General features: G+C 38.1%; 1 protein-coding gene across 6 annotated transcripts in view; it reads right to left on the bottom strand.

Annotated features, from left to right (window-relative positions):
• PFKFB1 (6-phosphofructo-2-kinase/fructose-2,6-biphosphatase 1) overlaps positions 1 to 25,698 on the bottom strand; it is a 64,040-nt gene extending 38,342 nt beyond the window's left edge. For 2 of the 6 annotated variants that reach the window (XM_057717417.1, XM_057717420.1), the window contains exon 1: positions 25,508 to 25,698. In XM_057717417.1, coding sequence (XP_057573400.1) covers positions 25,508 to 25,535 — 28 coding nt within the window. In that variant the 5' untranslated portion in view covers positions 25,536 to 25,698. Of the gene's footprint in view, positions 1 to 21,040; positions 21,368 to 24,345; positions 24,395 to 25,507 lie in introns of those variants that run through there. The other 4 variants (XM_057717418.1, XM_057717422.1, XM_057717416.1 and 1 more) reach the window with 4 other exon arrangements.
• Between the last annotated feature and the right edge of the window lie 1,290 nt (positions 25,699 to 26,988).

Raw genomic sequence — 26,988 nt, 5'->3', positions numbered from 1 at the left:
CTACATACAAAAGGGAATTATATAATGATAAAAGATCAGTCCCTTGGGAATATATAATAATCCAAAGTGTATGCACATCAGACAACAGATACTCAAAATAAATGAAGCAAAAACTAAAAGGAGAAATAAGACAAATGCATAAGTATATTTGAGGACTCCAACATACACTCTCAGAAATTAATAGAATCATTAGACAGAAAATCAGCAACAGTATAGAAGAATTAAACAACACAATAAATCAGCAGTATCTAATTGACATATATAAAGCACTACACCCAGAAACACCAAAATAAATATTTTGTTCTAGTGCCCACAGTATATTCCATGTTCTGGACCATTAAACAATACTCAGTAAATAAAAAAATGTTTGACTTTAAATATAGTGTGTTCTCTGATTCTAATGGAATCAAAATAAAAATCAACAAAAGAAGGAAGACAGCAAACTCTCTAAACACTTGTAAATTAAAGAACACACTTCTAAGTAATCCATGATGGAAAAAAAGAAGTCTCAAAAGAAATTTTGAAAATATGCATAGAACTGAATTAAAGTTCAAAAAAACTTATCAAAATATGAGGGGTACATAAAAATGAAATTACCATATGACCTAGCAATCCCACTACTGAGCATATATCCAGAGTAAACCATAATTCCAAAAGACACATGTACCCCAACGTTCACTGAAGTACTATTTACAATAGCCAGGTGATGGAAGCAACCTAAATATCCATCAACAGATGAATGGATAAAGAAGATGTGGTGCATATATACAATGGAATATTATAAAAAGGAATGAAATTGGGACATTTGTAGAGACATGGATGGACCTAGAGACTGTCATACAGAGTGAAGTAAGTAAGAAAGAGAAAAACAAATATTGTATATTAACATATATATGTGGAATCTAGAAAAATGGTATAGATCAACCAGTTTGCAAGGCAGAAACAGAGACACAGATGTAGAGAACAAACATATGGATACCAAGGGGGGAAATCGGGGGGCGGGGGTTGGGGTGGGATGATTTGGGAGATTGGGATTGCCATATATACATTACTAATAAGAAAAAATATATCAAATTGTACACTTTAAATAAAAAAATATGACGGGTGCAGCTAAAACAGTACTGACAGGGGAATTGATAACACTAAAATGCTTACATTGGAAAAAGGAGAAGTTTTAAATCAATAATCCGAGTTACCACTTCAAAAAAACACCTGGAAAAATAAGAGCAAAATAATCAAAAGCAAGCAGAAGGAAAGAAATATTAGATAAGAGCAGAAATCAATGACAGTGAAAACAGAAAAACAATAGAGAAAATGAATAAAACAAAAAGTTGATTCCTACAAAAGATCTGACAAATATAGAGAGAAGACAAAAATGGCCAATATCAGAAATAAAATAGGGTATGTCATTACATATCCTGCAGTATTTAAAAGTTAATAAGGGAATACTACAAAGAATTTTGCTCGTAAATTTGACTACTTAGAATATATAGACCAATTCCTTGAAAACCACAGCTTTCCACAACTTAACCAAGATGAAACAGGCAATCTGAATAGTCCTGTAATCATTAAAGTAATTGAATTAAGAATAAAATCTCCAGAAATAGAAATCTCTAAGCTCAGATGTATTCAATTGAGAAATCTACCATACATTTAAAGAAGAATTAACACAAATTTTACACAATAACTTCAAGAAAACAAGAAAAGGAAGCATTCCTAATTAATTGAATGAGGGCAGAATTACCCTGATACAGAAACGAGACCAGTAGAGTATGCAAAAAATGCCTATAAGATCAACATATCTCATGAACTTAAATATAAAAATCATCAAGAAAATGTTGATGAATAGAATCCAACATTGCATAAAAAGAATTATGTAATGATTCAGTGGGATTCAGTCCAAGTATGCAAGGCTAGATGAACATGCAAAAAAATCAATTAATGTAGCCCACGATATTGACAAGCTAAAGAAGAAAAACGTCAATGCACGTAGAAAAAACTTCATATATTAAACACTAGTGATAAAAATTATAGGCAAGTTAGGAATAGAAATGAATTACTTAAACTTGATAAGGAACCTTTACAACAAGAACCTATTGTCATTATTACCCTTAAAAGTGAAAGATTGAATAATTTCACCCTAAGATCAGAATGAATATAAAGACGTTCACCCTCTCCGCTCTTTAGACATAGCACTGAAAGTTTTAACCACTGCAATGTCAGTAAAAGGAAATGAGGCATACAGTTTAGCAAAGCATAAATAAAATATTTCCTACTTGTAGATGCCATGATTATCTACATAGAAATCCCCCAAAACTTTAAAAATTCTTAGAACTAATAAGTGAGTTTGGCAAGGTTGCAGGATACAAGATCAACACACAAAAATCATTAGGAGTTCTGTAAACCCATTCCCCAGTGAAAGAAGCAATACTGGCAAATATTATTTAAAAATAACCTTTTAAAGTCTCTGAAAATTATCCTAATGGGATACAGCACATGAAGTGTTTATTCAAAAGAATCTACCAAAATTCAGTAAGAACAGTGAGAATCTGTGGCATTTTTGCCATGATCCTCACTACTGCCCCCCAAGCTTAGTTTAATGGAACCTCTACTCTAGGTGTGTGTGTGGCCAAGAAGATGGGGCTCCTTTCCCCCTCACAGTTCACCCAATCAAATAATATGGTATCTCACTGGGAGGGGCAGACAGCACCTCACATCCCTTCCAGCTCCAAGTTGCAGTGGCAAATGTAGCTAAGAGGTTGTAGATGTCCTTACTTCATCTAGTCCTACCCATAGGATGAAGGCTATATACCAGGTGCAACAGGCTGAGAATACTGGGTGCCTGATCACCCTCACTCCAACTTGCTCAGAGGCCAGAGGTTCTACACCAGGATAGGCAAACAGAGAAGACCAGAGGCCAGAGGTTCTACACCAGGATAGGCAAACAGAGAAGACCAGAGGCCACTGCCCCACACAGCACCCATAGTAGTAGATCAGAAAGTTTGCCCATGGAGAGAAGCAATCCATAATACAAGAGCCTAAGGGTGCTCTTGAAAACAATAGGTCCACTTAATTAAGAGCAACAAGCTAAACCATAGACCAGCTAATTCACCAGAGGGAACCAGAGAAAGAGCCAGTTAAAAGAGCCCTCCTGGAGTCAGAGCTAACCTCCAAGACTACCTTTGCCAGAGTTTAACTAGATAACACTGCTGAGCAATGTATGCCTTGGGGCATTATAAAAAATAATAGCAAGCATCAAGTAATTAGTGGATCCTAGAGTGTAATACCAGATGAGATTGACAGCTTAATAATCAGGGAAAGAGACAGTCAAAGTGAACCCAATGGCTATGCCTTCCAAGAAGTAATACCAAAGGCTTCACACTGCAGAGAAATAGACTTCACTAAAATAGCCTAACCTAGTCACAAAGCAAAGAGTTATGTTGGAGTAAGTAAATGACATAAGAATGTAATTCAAACCCACAGAAACAAATGAATAGAATCAGACAGTAAATAAAAAAAACTTTATAAATATATATGTGCTCTTGATTTTTTCGGCTTCTTTGAAATATAAAATTATATAAAATAATTATAACAATATGTTATTGTTTTTTTAGCATGTAAAGATACGACGTGTATGAAATAATAGCATGAAAAAGAGAAAATGGAACAGCTATATAGTGGTAACATTTCTATATCTTATTGGAATTAAGTTAGTATAAATCAGATTCTAATAGTTAAGAGATATATGGAAAGCCTTAGAGCAACCACTAAGGAAATAACTCAAAAATATACAGCAAAAAAAATTATTAAGGGAATTAAATATTAAACTAGATAACATTAACTTCATGCAAAATAAAGGAGAAATAGAGGGAAAAAGACATAATCTACATAGAAAATTTTAAAAAAATGGTTCATTTAAATCCAACTACATCAATAATAACATTAAATGTTAATAGATCAAGCAATCCAAATAGAAAATGTCTGATTGGATTAAGAAAACACAATCCAGCTGCTTCCCTCTAGCTATCTATTTTAAATTTGGTAGTGTATATATGTCTATGCCACTCTCTCACTTCGTCCCAGTTTCCCCTTCCACCTCGTGTCCTCAAGATCATTCTCTACATCTGCACCTTTATTCTGGTCCTGCCCCTAGGTTCATCAGTACCGTTTTTTGTGTTTTTTTTTTTTTTTAGATTCCATATATATGAGTTAGCATATGGTATTTGTTTTTCTCTTTCTGACTTACTTCATTCTGTATGACAGACTCTAGGTCCATCCACACCACTACAAACAAATCAATGTCATTCCTTTTTATGGTTGAGTAATATTCCATTGTATATATGTGCCATATCTTCTTTATCCATTCATCTATTGATGGACATTTAGGTTGCTTCCATGTCCTGGCTATTGTAAATAGTGCCTCAATGAACATTGAGGTACATGTATCTTTTTGAAAACAGGGAGATCAACTCAATGCTTGGTGATGACCTAGAGGTGTGGAATAGGGAGGAGGGGAGGGAGGCTCAAGAGGGAGGGAATATGGTGATTTATGTGTAAATACATCTGATTCATTTTGTTGTACAGCAGAAACTGCACAACATTGTAAAACAGTTATACTCCAATAAAGATCTGAGGGAAAAAGAAAAGAAAACACAATCGAACTGTATGATGGCTACAGAAAATACACTTTAGATTCAAACATTCAGATAAATTAAAATAATGTAAAAAATGCCTCATGCAAATAGCAACCAGAAGAAAGTTGGAGTGGCTACACTACTATCAGATGAAAGAGATGTTAAAAAACATTGCTAGAGATATGTAAGGACATTATATAATGACACAAGGGTCAATCCATAAGAAATATATAATAATTATATATATCTAAGAACAGGGCCCCAAAATACATGGAGCAAAAACCAACAGAATTGAAGCAAGAAACAGACAATTTGATGACAATAGTCAGAGACTTTAATTCTACACTTCAGTAATGAATAGAACAACTGCACAGAAGGTAAACAGAGAAACAGAAGACTTGAACAACACTGTACACAAACTAGTCCTAACAGATATCTATAAGACACTCCACATCTAAACAGCAGAATATACATTCTTCCCAAGTGCATATTGAACATTCTCTAGGATAGATCATAGTCTAAGTCATTAAATAAGCTATAGTAAACTTAGAAGGACTGAAATAATATAAAGCTTATTCTCCAGTCATAATGGAGTGAAATTAGAAATTAACATCAGAGAGAACTTTGAGAAATTCACAAGTATGTGAACCACAAGGAGGCATATAATAATTTGATACATAATAGAAAAGCATTAAAGAAAATCAACAAACCCCAAACTGGTTCTTTGCAAAGATTAACAAACTCAACAAATTTTAGCTAGATTGACCAAGAAAAAAAAAGAGAGAGAGAGAGAGAGAAAACTCAAATTAATAAATTCAGGAATGAAAGAGGGGTGTTACTACTGACTTTATGGAAATAAAAATAATTACAATGGAGTACTCTGAGCAACTGTATGCCAACACAATAGATGACTTAGATGAAATTTAACAAATTATTAAAATAATACAAACTCCTAAAACTGAAGAAGAAATCTGAATTGATCTACAGCAAGTAAAGAGATTGAATAAGTAACTAAAAACTTGCCACAAGGAAAAGTCCAGGATTTGACGGCTTTACCGGTGAATTCTACCAAACATTTAAAGAATTAACACTAGTTCTTCAAAAACACTTTCAAAAAGTAGAATAAGAGGGAATATTTCCTAACTCATTTCTTGAGACCAGTATTTCTGTGATACCAAAGGCAGACAAAGATATCAGAGAGAAAGAAAATTATAAACCAATATTTTATGAATATAGATGCAAAAACTTCAAGATATTAGCAAATTGAATCCAGAAAAATATAAAAGATTATACAGTCACCAAGTTAGCTTTATTATAGGAATGCAATTTTGATTAGACCTCTGAAAACCAAGTAATGTAATACACCACATTAGTAGAATAAAGGACCAAAACCACATGATCTTCTCAACGCACATAGAAAAGGAAACTGAAAAATTAAGCACTCATTCATGATAAAACCACACAACAAATTGAGAATACAAGGGAAGTTCCTCAATCTGATAAAGGACATCTATGAAAGACTCATGGCTAGTATTGTACGTAATGGAGAAAGATTGTATGGTAATCCCCTAAAATCAGGAACAAGAGAAAGATGTCTATTATTGCTTCATCTTTTCAACATTGTACTAGAGTTTCTAGTGAGGGTAATTAGGCAAAAAAAAGGAAATAAAAGGCATCCAGTTTGGAAAGGAAGAAATAAAACTATCGTTATTTGCAGATGACATTATCTTACATGTAGAAAATTCCAAGAAATCTGCTAAAACCCTATTAGGATTAATAAATGAGTTGTGTGATGTTGCAGGATACACAATCAATATATAAAAATAAATCATATTTCCATAAAGAAGCAAGAGCAAACAAAATGAAATTAATAAAACAATTCAATTTACAATAGCATCAAAAAATACTAGGAATACTTAAAAGAAATGCAAAACTTACCCCCTGAAAACTTACATTGTTGAAAGAAATTAAAGAGGACCTAAATTAATGGAACAACATCCCATGTTCATGGACCTAAGACAATAATGTTAAGATGTCAATATTCTCTAATTGGTCTACAGATTCAACAAAATCCCTATCAAAATTCCAGTTGACTTCCTTGCAGAAATTGAGAAGTTGATCCTAAAATTCATATGGAAATGAAAGGAGCCTAGAAGAGCCAACATCATCTAGAAAAAGAAGAACAAAGTTCTTCCCAATTTCGAAACTTAATAAAAAAAAAAACTATAGTAATAAAGACAGTGCTGTACTGGCATAAGGATAGATATATAAACCATTGAAATAGAACTCAGGCATAAACTCTCTAATTTATTTTCATCAAGGGTGCCAAAGCAAGTCAGTGAGAGAAGGAAGACTGTTTTCAACAAATGGTGCTGAAATACATATTCACGTGCAGAGAATGCAGTTGGACTCCTACCTCACACCATATGCAAAAATTAATTCAAAATGAGTCAAAAACCTAAATGTAAGAGCTGAAACTATAAAAGTCTTAGAAGAAGAAAACCTAAGCACAAATTTTTGTGATCTTGGATTAGATGGTGGCTTCTGGGATATAACACCTAAGTCACAAGCAACAAAGGAAAAGTAGGTAAATTGGACTTCACTGAAATTAAAAACTTTTGTGCTTCAAAAGGCATTATCAAGAAAGTGAAAACACAGCTAGTGGAATGGGAGTAAATATTTGCAAACCATATATTTGACAAGAGTCTAGTTTCCAGAATATAAAAAAGACAATGACCCCAAATAAAAAGACAAATGACCCAGTTTAAAAACAAGCAAAGAGAGGAGAGAAAAAGATGGCGGTGAAGTAGAGAGACGTGGAGTGCATCCCTCTCCACAGATGCATTGGGAATGCACGGAAGGACACAGTCATTCCCACAGAGAACCAGCTGAACACCAGCAGACGGCCTCGGACACCGGAAAGGGCTGCGGAGAACCTGACATAGCCGGTAGGGAGGCATCTACGAGGGCTCAAAGAGGGTGAAGCGGCGGAGCTGTGGCAGACGGGAGGGAGTGAGAAACATACGGAGGGTCCGCAGCGCAGCTCAGCGTTCCCGGACCGAGACATCGATCCGCAGCTGAACGGAGGGTCCAGGAGCGGGAGCGTGGGAACCGGAGAGCTGGTTCAGGGGGAGAAACATTGTTGCCGGTAGGGTGACGGACCGAGAGGACAGGAGGGAGGAAGTTCGCGGAGAGGAGTGCCGATCCCTGAGAGCTGCCCGGCCATGATGGCGGCTGGAGGCTGCAGGCTCCCGGGTGGGGGGGAGGAGCCGCGCGCATAGCCTCTCTCTCTCTTTCTGCGCCTCTGTAACAGGCAGCGGAGAGACGCCCTGCGGGGCCACATAAGGCGCTCAGGGATAACAAGCACCCTCAGGCGCTCGGGCGGGGCTAGATTAAAACTCCTTGCAACGCCAGCAGCAGGGAGGCTGCCGAGAGAAAAAAAAAAAAAAAAAAAACCAGCATCAAAAAGAAAAAACCCCGAGAGAGGCCCAACTCTAAGACTTTCTGTGTACGCCTGAGCCACCAGCGCCCTCTGCAACAGGCACCTCCAAGCCTGACTGAAGCAACAGTGCGCCACTGCTCACTCCCTCCCAGGAGAAGGAGCCACTATTGCACCCTCTCCCTCCCCACACACCGAGGCTTACAGACGAACAATAAAGGAACCTCTGCTGGTCACAGAATAACGCAAAAAAAAAAACCCAAGGCAAGGAAAAGGACACTTACAGCTGAGACGCTAAGGAAACAGAAATAGTAGTATCAATACCTATTGAACTGGTCCATTCGGGGATCAGTTCTGGATTTTTTTTTTTTTTGATTTATTAAATACAATCTTAGCTCTAAGGGATCTACAAGTTTTACAACATAATTTTATAAGGATATTTTTTACTCTTTTTTTTTTTTTTTTTTTGCCTTTTAAAATACTTCTATATCTAGCTAAGTTTTTGGTAGTACGGACAAAATATCTCTCATACTTTCCTTTCATCCCTTTCTTTTATACACTTCTATTCCTTTCTTTTTCTTTGCATATTTCCAACCACATTACGCTCTTCTGTTCCCCTTTCTTCCAGCCATTTTAAGTGTATTTTATCTTAACATACTTATAAGCAACACTATCGGTCTGCTCAGACTCCTTGCCCTATTCTCCAGATGATGCACTGCCTTGGTATTAATATTAGGCTTTTGTCTTTATCTTAGTTCTTAGTACAGTTGTCTAATTACATTCTGAGAATCTCCATTCTCTCTGGTGGTACTCCAGCTCATTTCTATATTTGATCCTAGCTTACAAAATCTCCCTGGATTGATGTTTGTATGTGTAGGGTGTTATTTGTTGTTTGTTTGCTTTTGCTTTTGTCTCTGATTTGTTCTGTTTCAGTTGTCAATTTCTGCTGGGTTTCTCTCTGAATATCTGATAGCACACTGGGGTTCTGTCAGGTCTTTCTAGAGCCTTATGTCCTAACGGATTCAATAATTGTGTGTCTTATACATGTATGTGTTTCCTAGACTGAATATTCATCTAATCCAATACTTGGACATTAGTCTGAGGCTTGGACAGTCTTCTATAAACACCTCTATCACCAGGACAAGCAACCCCAAAAGCTTGGACAACCATGAGGAAACAAAGAAACACCATGCAGGCAAAGGAGCAGGAAAAAAACCCACAAGACCAAATAAATGAGGAGGAAATAGGAAAAATGCCTGAAAAAGAATTTAGAGTAATGATAGTAAAAATGATACAAAATCTCGATAACAAATTAGAGAAAGTACAAGAAACAGTTCATAAGAACTCAGAAAAACAAACAGCAATGGATAACAAAATAACTGAAATTAAAAACACTCTAGATGCTCTAACCAGCAGAATGACTGAGGCAGAAGAACGAATAAGTGAGTTGGAAGATAGAATGGAAGAAATAAACGCCACAGAGCAGGAAAAAGATAAAAAAATAAAAAGACTAGAAGACAGCCTCAGAGACCTCAGTGATAACCTTAAACGTACCAACATTCGAATTATAGGCATCCCAGAAGAAGAAGAAAACAAGAAAGGGTCTGTGAAAATATTTGAAGAGGTTCTAGTGGAAAACTTCCCCAACATGGGAAAGGAAATAATTCACCAAGTCCAAGAAGCACAGAGAGTCCCATACAGAATAAATCCAAGGAGAAATACACCAAGACACATATTAATCAAACTAACGACAATTCAACACAAAGAAAAAATATTAAAAGCAGCAAGAGAAAAGCAACAAACAACATATAAGGGAAAACCCATCAGGATAACAGCTGACCTTTCTACAGAAACTCTGCAGGCCAGAAGGGAATGGCAGGATATACTGAAAGTCCTGAAAGAGAGAAACCTACAGCCAAGAATACTTTACCCAGCAAGAATCTCATTCAGATTTGAGGGAGAAATCAAAAGCTTTCCAGACAAGCAAAAGTTAAGAGAATTCAGCACCACCAAACCAGCCTTACAACAAGTGCTAAAGGAACTTCTCTAAGTAGGAAACACAAGAAAAGGAAAACACCTACAAATACAAACCCAAAACAATTAAGAAAATGGTAATTGGAACACACATGTCAATAATCACTTTAAATGTAAATGGATTAAATGCTCCAACCAAAAGACACAGACTGGCTGAATGGATACAAAAACAAGACCCTTCTATATGCTGCCTACAAGAAACCCACTTCAGACCAAGGGATACATATAGACTGAAAGTGAAGGGATGGAAAAAGATATTCCATGCAAATGGAAGTCAAAAGAAAGCTGGAGTAGCAATACTCATATCAGACAAATTAGACTTGAAAGTAAAGACTATTAAAAGAGACAAGGAAGGGCACTACATAATGATCAAGGGATCCATCCAAGAAGAACATATCACAATGGTAAATATCTATGCCCCCAATATAGGAGCACCTCAATACATAAGGCAAATGCTAACAGCTATAAAAGGGGACATCGACAGTAACACAATTATAGTGGGAGACTTGAACACCCCACTTACATCAATGGACAGATCATCCAAACAGAAAATAAATAAAGACACACAAGCTTTAAATGACACATTAGACCATCTCGACTTAATTGATATTTATAGGACATTCCATCCAAAAACGACAGACTACACTTTCTTCTCAAGTGCACACGGAACATTTTCCAGGATAGATCACATCTTGGGTCACAAAGCAAACCTCAGCAAATTCAAGAAAATTGAAATCATATCAAGCATCTTCTCAGACCACAACGCCATGAGACTAGATATCAATTACAGGAAAAAAACTGCAAAAAATACAAACACATGGAGGCTAAACAATTCACTATTAAACAACCAAGGAATCACTACAGAAATCAAAGAGGAAATCAAAAAGTATCTAGAAACAAATGACAACGAAAACACAACAACCCAAAACCTATGGGACGCAGCAAAAGCAGTTCTAAGAGGGAAGTTTATAGCAATACAGTCCTACCTTAAGAAACAAGAAAATGATCGAATAAACAACCTAACCTTACACCTCAAACAACTAGAGAAAGAAGAACAAAGAAACCCCAAAGTGAGCAGAAGGAAAGAAATCGTAAAGATCAGAGCAGAAATAAATGAAAAAGAAAGGAAAGAAACCATAAGAAAAATAAATAAAACTAAAAGCTGGTTCTTTGAGAAGATTAACAAAATTGATAAACCATTAGCCAGACTCATCAAGAAAAAAAGGGAGAAGATGCAAATCAACAGAATTAGAAATGAAAAAGGAGAAGTCACAACGGACACCTCAGAAATACAAAACATCATGAGAGACTACTACAAGCAACTATATGCCAATCAATTGGATAACCTGGAAGAAATGGATACATTCTTAGAAAAATACAATCTTCCAAGACTGAACCAGGAAGAAATAGAAACCATGAACAGACCAATCACAAGTACAGAAATTGAGGCAGTGATTAAAAATCTCCCAACACACAAAAGCCCAGGACCAGATGGATTCACAGGCGAATTCTATCAAACATTTCGAGAAGAGTTAACACCTATCCTTCTCAAACTCTTCCAAAATATTGCAGAAGGCGGAGCACTCCCAAACTCATTCTACGAGGCTACCATCACCCTGATACCAAAACCAGGCAAAGATGTCACAAAAAAAGAAAACTACAGACCAATATCACTGATGAATATAGATGCAAAAATCCTCAACAAAATACTAGCTAACAGACTCCAACAGCACATTAAAAAAATCATACACCACGATCAAGTGGGGTTTATCCCTGGGATGCAAGGATTCTTCAATATACGCAAATCAATCAACGTGATACATCATATCAACAACTTGAAGGATAAAAACCATATGATCATTTCAATAGATGCAGAAAAAGCTTTTGACAAAGTTCAACATCCATTTATGATAAAAGCTCTCCAGAAAATGGGCATAGAAGGAAATTACCTCAACATCATAAAAGCCATATATGACAAACCAAAAGCCAACATTGTTCTCAATGGAGAAAAACTGGAAGAATTCCCTCTAAGAACAGGAACAAGACAAGGGTGTCCACTCTCACCACTGTTATTCAACATAGTTTTGGAAGTGTTAGCCACAGCAATCAGAGAAGAAAAAGAAATTAAAGGAATCCAAATTGGAAAAGAAGAAGTAAAATTATCACTCTTTGCAGATGATATGATACTATATATAGAAAACCCTAAAGACTCTACCAGAAAACTGCTAGCACTCATTGATGAGTTTAGTAAAGTAGCAGGATACAAAATTAATGCACAGAAATCTCTTGCATTCCTATACACTAACAACGGAAGAGCAGAAAGAGAAATTAAGGAAACTCTCCCATTCACCATTGCAACCAAAAGAATAAAATACCTAGGAATAAACCTGCCTAAGGAGGCAAAAGATCTGTATGCAGAAAACTTTAAGACATTGATGAAAGAAATCAAAGATGACATAAACAGATGGAGGGATATACCATGTTCCTGGATTGGAAGAATCAACATCGTGAAAATGACTGTACTACCCAAAGCAATTTACAGATTTAATGCAATCCCAATCAGATTACCAATGGCATTTTTCACAGAACTAGAGCAAGAAATCTTACGATTTGTATGGAAACGCAAAAGACCCCGAATAGCCAAAGCCATCTTGAGAAGGAAAAATGGAGTTGGTGGAATCAGGCTTCCTGACTTCAAACTATACTACAAGGCCATAGTGATCAAGACAGTATGGTACTGGCACAAAAATAGAAAGGAAGATCAATGGAACAGAATAGAGAACTCACAAGCAAGCCCAAACACATATGGGCACCTTATCTTTGACAAAGGAGGCACGAGTATACAATGGAAAAAAGACAGCCTCTTCAATAAGTGGTGCTGGGAAAATTGGACAGCAACATGTAAAAGAATGAAATTAGAACACTTCCTAACACCATACACAAAAATAAACTCCAAATGGATTAAAGACCTACATATAAGGCCAGACACTATCAAACTCCTAGAGGAAAACATAGGCAGAACACTCTTTGACATACATCAAAGCAACATCCTTTTTGACCCACCTCCTAGAATCATGGAAATAAAATCAAGAATAAACGAATGGGACCTCATGAAACTTAAAAGCTTTTGCACAGCAAAAGAAACCATAAACAAGACTAAAAGGCAACCCTCAGAATGGGAAAAAATAATTGCCTATGAAACAACGGACAAAGGATTAACCTCCAAAATATACAAGCAGCTCATGCAGCTTCATACCAAAAAAGCAAATAACCCAATCCACAAATGGGCAGAAGACCTAAATAGACATTTCTCCAAAGAAGACATACAGATGGCCAACAAACACATGAAAAGATGCTCAACATCACTCATCATCAGAGAAATGCAAGTCAAAGCCACAATGAGGTATCACCTCACACCAATCAGAATGGCCATCATCACAAAGTCTGGAAACAACAAATGTTGGAGAGGGTGTGGAGAAAAGGGAACTCTCCTGCACTGTTGGTGGGACTGTAAGTTGGTACAGCCACTATGGAAAACAATTTGGAGGTTCCTTCAAAAACTACAAATAGAACTACCATATGATCCAGTCATCCCACTCCTGGGCATATACCCAAAGAAAACCATAATCCCAAAAGAAACGTGTACCATCATGTTTATTGCAGCACTCTTTACAATAGCCAGGACATGGAAGCAACCTAAATGCCCATCAACAAATGAATGGATACAGAAGATGTGGCATATATATACAATGGAATATTACTCAGCTATAAAAAGGGATGAGATGGAGCTATATGTAATGAGGTGGATAGAACTACAATCTGTCATACAGAGTGAAGTAAGTCAGAAAGAGAAGGACAAATATTGTATGCTAACTCACATATACGGAATCTAAAAATGGTACTGATGAACTCAGTGACAAGAACAGGGAAGCAGATACAGGGAATGGACTGGAGAACTCGAGGTATGGGAGGGGGCGGGGAGTGAAGGGGAAACTGAGAAGAAGCGGGAGAGTAGTACAGACATATATATACTACCAACTGTAAAATAGTCAGTGGGAAGTTGTTGTATAACAAAGGGAGTCCAACTCGAGGATGGAAGATGCCCTAGAGGACTGGGGCAGGGAGGGTGGGGGGGAATCGAGGGGGGGGGCATCAAGGAAGGGAGGGAATATGGGGATATGTGTATAAAAACAGTTGATTGAACCTGGTGTACCCCCCCAAAAAAAAAATAAAATAATAATAAAAAAAAAAAAAAAAAAAAAAAAAAAAAAACAAGCAAAGAATTTGAAAAGACATTTCTCCGAAGAAGATAAACAAATAGCCAGTAAGTACATGAAAAGATGCTCAACATCATTAGTCATTAGTAAAATGCAAATGAGAATCACAATGATATATAATTTCATACCCACTTAGGATGGCTATAATTTTTAAAATGTTAGCGAGGATATAGAGAAATTAGAATGCTCATATGTTGCTTTTGGGAATGTAAAATGTGAAACCACTTTGAAAACCAGTTTATCAGCTCCTCAAAGCATTATAGATAGAATTACCAGAGGACTCAGCATTTCCACTCCTAGGTATATATTCAAGAGAAATGAAAACATATGTCCACATAAAAACTTATACAAGAATGTTCATGGCAGCATTACTCATAATAGCCAAAAGTGGAAACAAACCAAATTTCCAACAATCCATGAATGGATAAACAAAATGTGGTGTATCTATATAATGGAATATTATTCAGCTATGAAAAGGAATGAAGTACCTACACATGCTACAACATGGATTAACTTTGAAAATGTTATGCTCAATGGAAGAAGCCAGATACAAAAGGCCACTTATTGTATGATTCCATTAATGCAAAATGTCCAGAATAGGCAAATCTATGGAGACAATAAGTAGATTTTAGTGGTTGCCAGTGGCTGTGGGGAGGGGAGAATCTGGAATGACACTAAAGAGTATAGGGTTTCTTTGGGGGGGTGATGAAAATATTCTGAAATTAGTAGTGATGTTACACAACCATGTGAATATACTGAAAACCATTAAGTTGTACACTTTAAAATAGTGAGTTTTATGGTATGTGAATTCTATCTCTATCAAAAATATTTTTCTTACACCAGTCAGAATGGCCATTATTAAAAAGTCTACAAATAATAAAGGCTGGAGAGGATCTGGAGAAAAAGGAAACCTCCTATGCTGTTGCTGGGAAAGCAAATTGATGCAGCCACTATGGAGAAGAATATGGAGGTTCCTTAAAAAGTTAAAAATAGAGTTACCATATGATCCTGTAACCCCACTCTTGGGCACATATGCACAGAAAAATCTAATTTGAAGAGATACATGCATCTCAATGTTCATAGCAGCACTATTTACAATAGCCAAGACATGGAAGCAACCTAAATGTCCATCGACAAATGAATGGATAAAGAAGACGTGGCATATATATACAATGGAATATTACTCAGCTATAAAAAGGAATGAAATGGAGCTATATGTAATGAGGTGGATAGACCTAGAGTCTGTCATACAGAGTGAAGTAAGCCAGAAAGTGCAAAACAAATATTGTATGCTAACTCATATATACGGAATCTAAAAAAAAAAAAAAATGGTACTGATGAACCCAGTGACAAGACAAGAATAAAGATGTAGATGCAGAGAATGGACTGGAGGACACGAGGTTGGGGGAGTGGGGGGTGAAGGGGAAGCTGGGACGAAATGAGAGAGTAGCATAGACATATGTATACTACCAACTGTAAAATAGGTAGCCAGTGGGAAGTTGCTGTATAACAAAGGGAGATCAGCTCAATGATGGGTGATGCCTTAGAGGGACGGGATGGGGAGGATGGGGGGGAGTCATGGGAGGGAGGGAATATGGGGATATGTGTATAAATACAGCTGATTGACTTTGGTGTACCTCAAAAACTGGTACAAGAATGTAAAGCAATTATATTCCAATAAAGAGCCTAAAAAATATGAATGAATAAAGAAGATGTGGTACATATATACAATGGAATATTACTCAGCCATAAAAAAGAATGAGATAAGGCCATTTGCCGAAACATGGATGAACCTAGAGATTATCATACTAAGTGAAGTAAGTCTGACAGAGAAAACAAATATCATATGATATCACTTATATGTGGAATCTAAAAAAATGGTACAAATGAAATTATTTACAAAACAGAAACAGACTAAAGACTTAGAAAACAAACATGGTTATCAAAGGGGATAGCAGGGGTGGGGGAGAGATAAATTAGGAGTTTGGGATTAACATATACAAACATATATAAAATAGATAAACAACAAGGTCTTACTGTATAGCACAGAGAACTATATTCAATATCTTGTAATAACTTATAATGGAAAAGAATCTGAAAAAGAATATATATATACACACACACATATATACATATATATATGCTGAATCACTTTGCTGTATAGTCGAAACTAACACAATATTGTAAACTAACTATACCTCAATAAATATATATATTTCTGACATATATACATATCAGAAAAAAAGTGCAGGAACAAAATGCCAGTGATACTAGATTACCAGAAATAATTTCCTTACATATTGATATTCAATTTACCAGAAATTCTAAATTTGTAACTATTTACAAAGCTTCAAAATTGACATAGTTACAAGGAGACATTAACAAATTTTCCATATCAAGAAGTAGACAAAATCCTGGAAGAATATAGAGCATTTGAGCCAGATGAAGAAACATGACTTAATCGAAGTATATAGTACTCTGAACCCAATTGTAAAATGTACATGTTTTCAAGTGCTCATGGAAGTTTTACCAAAAATTACCACATGTTGGTCCATAAAGCAAGTCTCAATAGATGTCAAACAACTGAAATCATACAATGTTTGTTCTCTAAGGAGAATGGAATTAAACTGGAAATGGCAAGGGCACTGATCTGTCAAAACAGAAGCTGGCTCAAGGGTTTGGCACCAATTACTAGAGGCCTCCTTCTATGTTAGGCATTAACCCTTTAGTCGTTAGATGATAATCTGTAGGTCTTAGCAATTCTGGGAAAGGGACTGAGGTGGCCAGGACAACTGGGTAAGTGATGGGGAAACTAAGAAAGCCTGGAGCAGTGCTTATTTACCAAATGGTCTGGAAATATTTTTAAAAATTCATATGTCCATACAATTGTGCACCTGTGGAATATCAGCTCTGTTTAGTAGGCCAATAATAGCATCCGATGCTTATATTCAAAAGGGAGAAAGTCTGAAAATTAATAAGCTGTGCATCCAACTCCAGAAGTTAAAAAAAGAACAGAATAAATCCAAATAAAGAGAAAAAAAGAATAATAAGGAAAATAGCTAAATAAAAAGCCAAAGACATAGCAGAAAGAATCAGAAAGCCAAAAATTTACTATTTTAAAAAACTTATAAAAGTGACAAACTTCTGGCAAGATTGATCAAGAGGAAAAAGAGAAGGTACAAATAAACAAGGATAAGAGAATATAACTGCAAATGCAAAAGAGACTTTTTAAAATGTGGAGTTAAGTTTATGCAAATAAATTTGAAAAGTGATGTGAAATAGAAAAATTCCTTGAAAACCATAATTTAACAAAACTGACAAGAATAGCAAACTGGAATGATTCTATAACTATTTAAAAGGTTATATCCATTAAAATTTTTCTTACAAAGAAGGCACCAGGCCCAGGTGTTTTTACTTGGAAGTTGTGCCAAATATTTAAAGAACAAATAGTTCCCTGGACAACCTCTGTCAGAAAAATAGCATGAAAGGAAATAGTTCCCACTTCATTTTATGACACAAAAGTCAAACAGGGAACTATGAGAATGGAAAAAGTTCAGGTCAATCTCATTCATGAACAGAATGCCAAATTCCTAAACAAAATATTAATGAACTAAAATCCAGCAGTTTTTATTTATCCTAGGACTGCAAGATAAGTTCAAAATAAGAAAAATCTCTAATGTAATTCACATTAACAGATTAAAATAGAAAATCAACCTGTCATCTCAGTGAATACAGAAATCATGCTTACAAAATTCAACATTTACTCATCTTTAAAAAATCCTATTGGCAAACTAAGAACAAACTGGAACTTCCTTAACCTGTTAAATGGTATCTACAAAAAAAAAATTACGGCAAACTTAATGGTGAAACTTTAAAAGCATTACCTTTAAAATTAGGTTCAACATAAACATGCACAATATTAACATTTCTATTTGACATTGGTGTACATGTATTGAAGGTCCTAGCAATGCAGTAATTTAAGAAAAAGAGATTTAAAAAAAGATAAAGATTGGAAAGGAAAAAAGAAAACTGTCATTTATATATAAATTATCAAATTAATAAGAAAGTTTATCAGGTTTGCTAGTTGCAAATGTAATATACAAAAATACCACAATTAAATTTGTATGCATTAGCAATAAATTGGTATAAAATATAATTTTCTAAAAAAGGTATACAATAGCAACAAAAATAAGCAAAAAAGTCTTATAATATATAAGCCCTTTTAAATTATAAAACTTCACTCAAATAACTTCAAAAAAGTCTAAATAGAGAGACACCATGTTTACAGAAGACTCAATATCACACAGATGTTAACTCTCCTTAAATTAATATACAGGTTGACTGCAATTCCAATCAAAATCCCAGGTTGTGTTTGTGTGTGTGTGCATAACTTGAAAAACTGATTCCAAAATTTATGGGGACAAAAATCATCATTGCATAATTGTTCATAACCCAAAACTAGAAACTACCTAAATGTACATCAACAGTAAGATGGATATAAACCATGGGATATTCACAAAATGTGATATTAAACAGCAAGGAGAATAAACAAACTACAACTGCATGCAACAATATTATAAATGGTGCAAAAAAATAACAGTGAATGAGAAAAACAAGTCACAGATGAATATATACAGCTGTTCAAGCACTTGACACATGTTAATGCATTTAATCCTCAGAACAGTCATTAAGTCATTGTGTGCCTCCCCTCCCCTACTGCCCGCTGTGGGGGTGGGCAGGTCTTGTAGAGAGAATGCTCAAAGCAAAAGGTAATTCAGATCTGTCTGGGGTAAATAGCCTGCCCTCCACAGCAAAGGAGGTGAGGCAGACATTGCCCAGGGCACTACGTTTATTACATCTGCAGTCTGGCATAATTCAGTCAATCATTAATGAGTTACTGTCTTGTACACACAGAGCCCCATGTTTGGCTATGGTGAGTGGTAGAGTGGAAGTAGCAGAGTGACCATTTACTGAATATCTGCTATGTGCCAGGCTTCGGGCTTGATGCTGGGGGTATGATGGGCAAAAAGACCACACACCCATCTTCTTGTTTAAATAATAATAACATTTATTGAGTACTTAATATGCACTGGACATTCTTCTAAGCATTTTATATGCTTTAGCTCTCTAATCTTCACAACAACACTATTACTAACTTCTTTTTACAGATGAGGAAATGGAAGCACAGGTAAGTTAAGAGAATTTTCCAAGGTCACAGAGGCAGGAGGTGGCAGAGCTGGGACTCAAAGCTAGGCAGTCTGAATCACTGAATTACCCCCAACAACATGGGGAAGTAGGTATTAATTCTGTCTTACAGCTGAGGAAAGATAGGCTCAGAAATAAAGTGAGCACGTATTTATTTTGTACTCTCTATATGACAGAGACTGTATTAGGTGATTTAGGTATATTATTTCTCCAACATGAAAGACAGAGTTCCCAGGAATATAAGCATCCTAACCCTAACTCTAACCCTAACCCAGGTATGCAGAGTGGCTTGCCTGCTTGCCAGCTAAACCCAACAGTCCCTTAGAAATGATAAAGAGTGGCTGTGTGGGTGAGGGTGGGATGTAATTCTCAGTCCCATCGAGGCTCCTAGATCGCCAGATGAGTGATTGAAACTGCTTGTGAAGAGGAGGAGGAAGAAGAACAGGAAGCTGTTTTTTCCCCTCCCTCCAGCCACACCCTCCATTCTACATAGTATGTTTAACATCCTACATCTTCCTGGATCCTCTCATCACTAGCCCTGAGCCTGGACCTCCTCTAGCATTAGCATAGTGGAAGCTTGGTTAGCTGGTCCTTGAGATGTCTGAGTCCCACAGTCCACAGCTGTCTTATCTCCGCCCACCTTATGGCTCCTCAGGCCAAAATTCTTGGGCTGGAAGCACCTTGATCCGCAACTGTCCCCTGTTATCTATGGCAAATGTTATACTGTACTTAAAACATATATTTACAGGTTTCAATTGCTTCCCCTTTGAATCTGCTCTTTCTTAAATTTTCAAAGTGAACATTACACCAGCAGGCTTTCCCTGAGTGTCTTCTCCCTCAAATCCCCAGAGCAGCAAAAGTGTCCATATGCACCAAGAAGGCAATGAAGGAGACAGGACACCCAGAATTTCCCAACCCAGTCCGAGACTTATTAGAAGGGGATTTGGAAAGGGGAGGAGCAAAACCAACCAGTGATATGGCACTGTTGTGCACCCAGCACCTGTCCTCTGAGAAGTAATGCCAGGAACCATCACCTTATTTCACCCAAGCACTATCAGTACCAATTTCCACACACTTCACTGAGGTCACCAAAATAAAACACATAGGTTTACACTGAACTACAAATGTCAAATTTCAAGCAAGAAGTATTCCAAATAAGCTCTGGATGAGAAAGAAATAATTCCTAGTCAAAAATCCATCTGATTAAAATGGTCATTATGTAATCCTCATTCTTCCTCTGTCTTCATCTCTCTCTTTCTGTATTTCTTTCTCTCATGCTTTCTCTACCTTTTTGACATTAGCCTCTTGTTACCCTACAGCTTTTTCATCCAGCTGCTCATCTATTCCAACTTTCAGGTTGGGGTGGGGGTGGATGGGGGGCATGTCCTTTGCTCTTCTACACCCACTCTACCACCACTCCCTTGAATCCCATGGAAGCAAACCCCACTTACAGCCCCTCCTGCGTTGCAGCCTGCTGTTTCCGCCACTGTGTGGAATCCAGATCTTCTGCAATCTGGTTTGGGTGAGCTCTGCCATCTCCTGAGACATCTTAGGCGTCGCAGCTAATGACACCACTGTCCACAAGGTACGGGGCCTCACTTTCTGTCTTATTAGCTGTCTCTTCTGTTGCTGTGGCCACAGCAGGTGGTGGACAGAGTTGGGACAGGGAGCTGCACTGGGGTTTTGAGCCCTCTAGCAGCCTGTCTCCAGCCCCTCTCCTGTCTCCTAGTCCTTGCCTGCCTTGCCTGCCTCTGCTCCTGTATGTACCAGTGGGGGCTTGGGTGCAGAGAAGGAGAGGTTGGACAGAGGTCAGCAGAGGCCTCTGAACTCCAAGGGCTGTGTACTTAAGAGATAAGTTGGAGCCCAGCAAGGAAGGCAGCCAGCAAGATGGCCCAGGTTTGGCCAGTCACTTCCCTCCAATGAAGACAGGACTAGTAGAGTATGCAAATAAAAGACCAAAGATCATGTGCTTATATCCTGTGTGGGGTGGGGAGGCAAAGGTGATGGAGGCAGATCTCAGCAGCTTTCATAGCTTCGAAATAAAAAACAGGCCCAAGTAGAATGTCAAGTTCCAACCCAGAAACAGAGATCCACATCAGAAATGCAAGATTCCCAAGTATAAACACACAAACACAAAGTCCCTACTGAAAAACGCCATGTTTTGAGCTAGCAATCATAGGCCCCAACTGGAAGCGGAAAGTTTACTGCCTCAGTGCCTCCGACCAAATGGCATTGCAACCCCTGTCTTCCCCTGAATTCTGAATACCTTTCCTATCAAAGGGCCTCTCTCTCTCCTAAAATGTGCTGTCCGGGACACTCTTGGAGAGATGGGCACTATCTGGTCACCTTTATACTCTCTCCAGCCAAGGCTAAATAAATCAGAGTAAACCTGACACCTTGGGAAAAGAAGTGAATGCAGACATTGCTAGGGGGAGAAATGGTAAGCACTACTCTCATGACTGCCAACTGCCATGAGGTCCCCTAGGGAGAAAGGCATTGTGATCTGACTCAGAACCAGACTAAAGTTCTTCATGCCAAGCCACGGGAATGGAGGCTTGGGGAGAGGCTGCAGGAGGCAGAGTGTGGTGAGTAGAGAGCAATGGCCTCAAAGTAGGACAAGTCCATAGTCCAGAGCCATCCTACCCAGATGTCTCTGCTTTTCCCTCCCCCATCCCCCTGGTTGTTTTGAAACTTTTATGTGTAGAACTCATCTAACAGCATAGCTTACCTGGAAGATGTCCAAGTGTGCTCTTACTTCATTCTTTTGCAACCTTCCCACCCCTTGATAAACCTCCAGTGATTGGTTACAAGGAAGCTCAGTTTCTTCCACTGAGCTGGGCAACACTGGGGCAATCTCATGGGGATACAAATCTCCAATCCTTGACCTCCAATGTTCTCAGCTCCACTTTGCCTTTTAAGAAGTTCCCTAAAATACATTCTCAGCATTCTAGTCTACATAAGGGTTAGATTCCCTCCAGCTGTTGTGTATAAATCATACCAAACTTTCAATACATTTCAGAGCCTGCCCTTCTAAATGAATCTACTGAGACAGTGGATCACAGTGGTTAAAAGCAATGGTCTCTGGAGCCACACTACCTGAGTGGAATCCCACCTCTGTCCCTTGCTATGAGACCCTGGGAAGAAGACTTAACTTTTCAGTGCCCTGGTATTTCCATCTCATAAGAGTACTTACTCCCTTAGGGTTTTTGAAGATTCAATGTGATAACACATATAAAGTAACCTGAGAAATGTTCAATATATATTACCAAACACTGTGATTTCCTTTGTGAAGTAAAATATCGATCACCTCTTTGGCTAATCTGCAACTTCTAATGTGATGCTGAGCATTCAGGAAACACTCAGTAAAGGAAACTTACAAAATTATGACAAAGGGTTAACATTTATAATAAATAAAGAGCTCATGCCAATCAATTAGAAAGATGAATTCACTTTCACTTTTTTGGTTTTGTGATACAGAAGTCCCCTAGAAATAATTTCATGCAACCCTCTCAGATAAGAAAATGGAGGCCTAGAGAGGGGAAGTATTTTCCTAAGTTCCCATAGCAAATTAAGTCACCAAGCCAGGAATAGAAAATGGGGGGGGGGGGGGGGTCTGATTTCTCCAGTCCAGGATTTTTCTTTGGTTAACTGATCAATCTAGCTTGATTTAGGAATGGAGTCTTCCAGATTGGCTCAGAACATTTAGAGTCTTAGAACTAGATTTTGGAAGATATACAACTCTCTTAATCCTAAGAAGTCTCCTAACTGGCATCACTCTGCTAATGCTAATAATCTTAATAATAACCCTTTACATATATGTTTTCCATAGCCCACAAAGAAACATTCCTTATCATAGTTGCTCCTTCTAAACATTCTCACTAGCCTCACAGGGAAACTGAGGTCTAGGGAGGGGAAGTGGCTCATCCAAGGTAATCTAATCACATGAACCACTCTTCTATGTTTACAATTTTGTCCTCATGACCCTGCTAAAAGGCAGAAAGATAATTTTAGCAGCAGGAAATCTGAGATAGGAGTTTAGCAGACTTTTGACAAGGCCTGAAAAGGTAAACTTGGGGTCTAGGCTTGAAAATCCAACTTAAAACTACCTTGAAACTAATTCTGTGTGTGTGTGTGTGTGTGTGTGTGTGTGTGTGTGTGTGTGTGTGTGTGTGTAACCACTGTTATCAATTCTGATCCCCAGAAGTAAGAAAACTAAACAAGCTTCATGGAAAGGTCTTAGTCCTGGCTCTTCTCAATCAAACCTCTCTCTTCAGTCATGTCTCTCTTTAGAACCCCATGGTTAAATTGTACCAGCTGACTCAATGGGCCCCCAAACTTACTGTGTACTTTTTTGCCTCTGGGCCTTTGCTGAGCCTGGGATGCCTTCTCTTCCCTTCCATTCTCAATGAAACCTGACTCACTCTTCAAGGCTGGGCTCAGTGCTCACCTCCTCTGAGAAGCCTTGGTATTGGTTCCCACATTGCCTATATGCTTCTATTTACCTGAGCAAGTATCCACCTGTGTTTTACCGGTCTACTTTCCTACTAGACACTGAGATCCTTAAGGATGGGGACTGGATCTCAGTTATCTGTGATCTGTTTCCAGGTGTCCAGCTCAGGCCCTGGCACAGAAGAGACTTGCTCAGTCTACATCTCTCTACCCTAGATGAAATGAACGTGTATACAAATAATCCCCATTCAACAAGGTAAATTTTTATAAAAGAGAGCTATGCAGGGAACAGGGTGGGGGAACTAACTTGGTCTGAAGGTAGAAGGTGATAGCAGGATCTAGAAAGTTTCTCAACCCTGAATGGGGCAGAACAGAAAGAACAAAAGAATGAAGTCCCCACTCCCGCAAGAAAGAGGTCCAATTAACTGGTTACAGAAAAAAAATTTCACTCAGTATCAGAGACTCACTCAAGACCAAGAGCTAAGACACAACTTCTAATTTGTGGTTAACTCTATGGAGGAAAAGCATAAAGTATGATTTCCTGAGGCCCACAGATCCTAACTATCCTCCCAAAGTATGGAGAGCATGGGAGAATCTCATTAAAAACAGTATCAAGACAGTACTGATGGGTATCAAAATCACAAATGGGGTCTCCTTATTGGTAATTCTTGGAGTGTGTGGGTGTGAATGCATTTGTATTAGGGTAATGAGGGGAGATTGCATGCTTACAGGTCAGGTGCCTATATGTGAATATCAGGCCTTCTGTGGCAGCAGCCTAGGATCCACTTCCTTCTTAGCCACTGCCCTGGCTGACCATCTCCCCACTACTTTCAGTCCCATGCCCGGGCCCCTAGCTTTGCTCTATCCTAGTCATAGGAGTAGCTCTCCACAGGCCATAGTCACTCAGGGAAAAGAGCAGCTGGAGGGTTGTGGGTGGTATTGCCTGTGGAGGCTACAGAAAAAGTGGGATCACTAAGACAGAGCATGGAAGTCCTGAAATATTTCCAAAGAGCTTTGGTTCCTGTCATCCCACTCCTCTTCACCTTGTGACAGCCCTCTGAGGGAAACAGGCTAGGGACTTCAATTTCCATTTTAGTGAGGAGGCTATTGAAGCCTAGAGAAGCAAAAAACTTTTTCAAAGTGCCACAACAAACCAGCCCTACATTATACACCAGCTGGAAGGTGAGAGATTTAATCTCTATCATCCAGTTCATTCAAAAAATGGACTAGACCAAGTTCGAGAGACTTCTAAAGTGCTAGGGAACTGCCCTTAGGGCCAGTGTTCCACAAAGACAGGTCAGAAAGGATGATAGATAATGAGATATATAAATCATATCATCCCCAACTTCCCATACACTTTAGTGAACAGTTCGAGTGACCACCTATTCCAAGAAAACTTTCCAGAGAGCCTAAAGAATGGATTTGGGTTTGTGTTAACTCGTATCTATTTTTCCTTCTGTCTCACCTACCTGTTCTCCTAGAGGTTTTTTCTTCCATCGTTAATTATCCAACACACGACACACAGCTCTCTTGCATTTAGGCCCCCAAAGCAGGTCCAGAGGGTGACATCAAAACAGGGAGCCTAGAGGCGCTTGTTGGTTCCCTGGGAAGGCTGGGGAAGTACCCTTGGTAAGAGGGGGAGTTTGCCTGCTGTTGAAATATCAGCTGCCAAAGAAGTTCCTGAGTCACCCGGAGCCTTTTCTCTTCAGGCCAACCATGTGTTCACCTTGCCCCAAAGGTCAGAACTAATATTAACAAGCTACTGCAGAATGGGGAAATGAAAACCAGCAATGGAAACAGGCAAGATCTGGATTTCCTTAGGGCTGTTTCAGATTGGTCTTCAGTGTAAACTGGCACAATCCTTTACTGGAAAGTGATTTGGCAATATGAAGCAAGAGCAATAAAAATGTTCATTTCCTTTGTCCTAATTATTCCACTCTTGGGACTCAATCCTAAGCCGATAACCACCAAAACATGAAAAAGCTTAAAGTACCAAGATCTTAATTTTAATTGCAGGGCTATTTTCTGATGGCAGCAACTGGAATGTAACCTTTAAGTCTTCCAGGAGGAAAAGCAGCTCTGTGGGTCTTTTTGCAGACATTGAGAATGATGGTTTTAAGGCTATGGAATTCTGGGGGAAAAGTATTTATGCTGCAGTTCTGGGTGAGGAACCTAAGGATGCAAAGATATGCTTTTCCCTGGACATTGAACATGTCTATTATCTCTATTTTTATGTTCTCAAAAACAAATCACTAACCTGTTGATGCCCTTGACATTGCCCTTTGTTCATTCATTCAACAAATATTTATTAACTCCTAATATGTATTGTGTGCTATATTAGGGGATGGGGCTAACAAGAAGAATCACATATGGTCATTGCTCTCAAGCTGCTGGCAGTCTAGTGACAGAAATCAGTGGTACATGTGCATTGTAAATACTGTGACAGAATGGACCATAGGGTGGTGTGGGGGCCCAGAGGAAATATCTACCTGGCGAGGTGAATGGGTGGTTAGAAAAAACTTACTCAGGAAAGTATTCCTTGAATTGATTAAGATAGGGGTTGAATCCTGGCTCTACTACTTCTGTGACACTGGGGTGAATTCACTGAACCTCTCTTACTTAGCCTCAATGCCCTTTACAGTGTTGCCCTGATAATGAAATAAGACAATGCATATGGAAGAGCCGTGGGTTATATTGGGAGACAGTGCTGCTCTGGAACTTGGGTAGCCCACTTAAATTCTCTGGGCCTTGATTTTAATCATCTGAGAAATGGAGCTAAGGGAAAGTACCTGTCAGGCCACATCCTAAGGGATGCTATAAGGCCCAAGACAAATAATGGCTACAGGATGGGCTTGATACAGCTTCCCTGTCCCCCTTCCCCAGCCCAATAAAGCCAGAGGCCCTTTTCTAAGTCTTACCCTATTAGAGTTCTTCCTTTTGTCCCCTCATT

This window comes from Hippopotamus amphibius, chromosome X (assembly GCF_030028045.1).
Source record: "Hippopotamus amphibius kiboko isolate mHipAmp2 chromosome X, mHipAmp2.hap2, whole genome shotgun sequence".
Taxonomy (NCBI): Eukaryota; Metazoa; Chordata; class Mammalia; order Artiodactyla; family Hippopotamidae; genus Hippopotamus; species Hippopotamus amphibius.
This window is presented reverse-complemented; position numbering and strand designations above follow the sequence as displayed.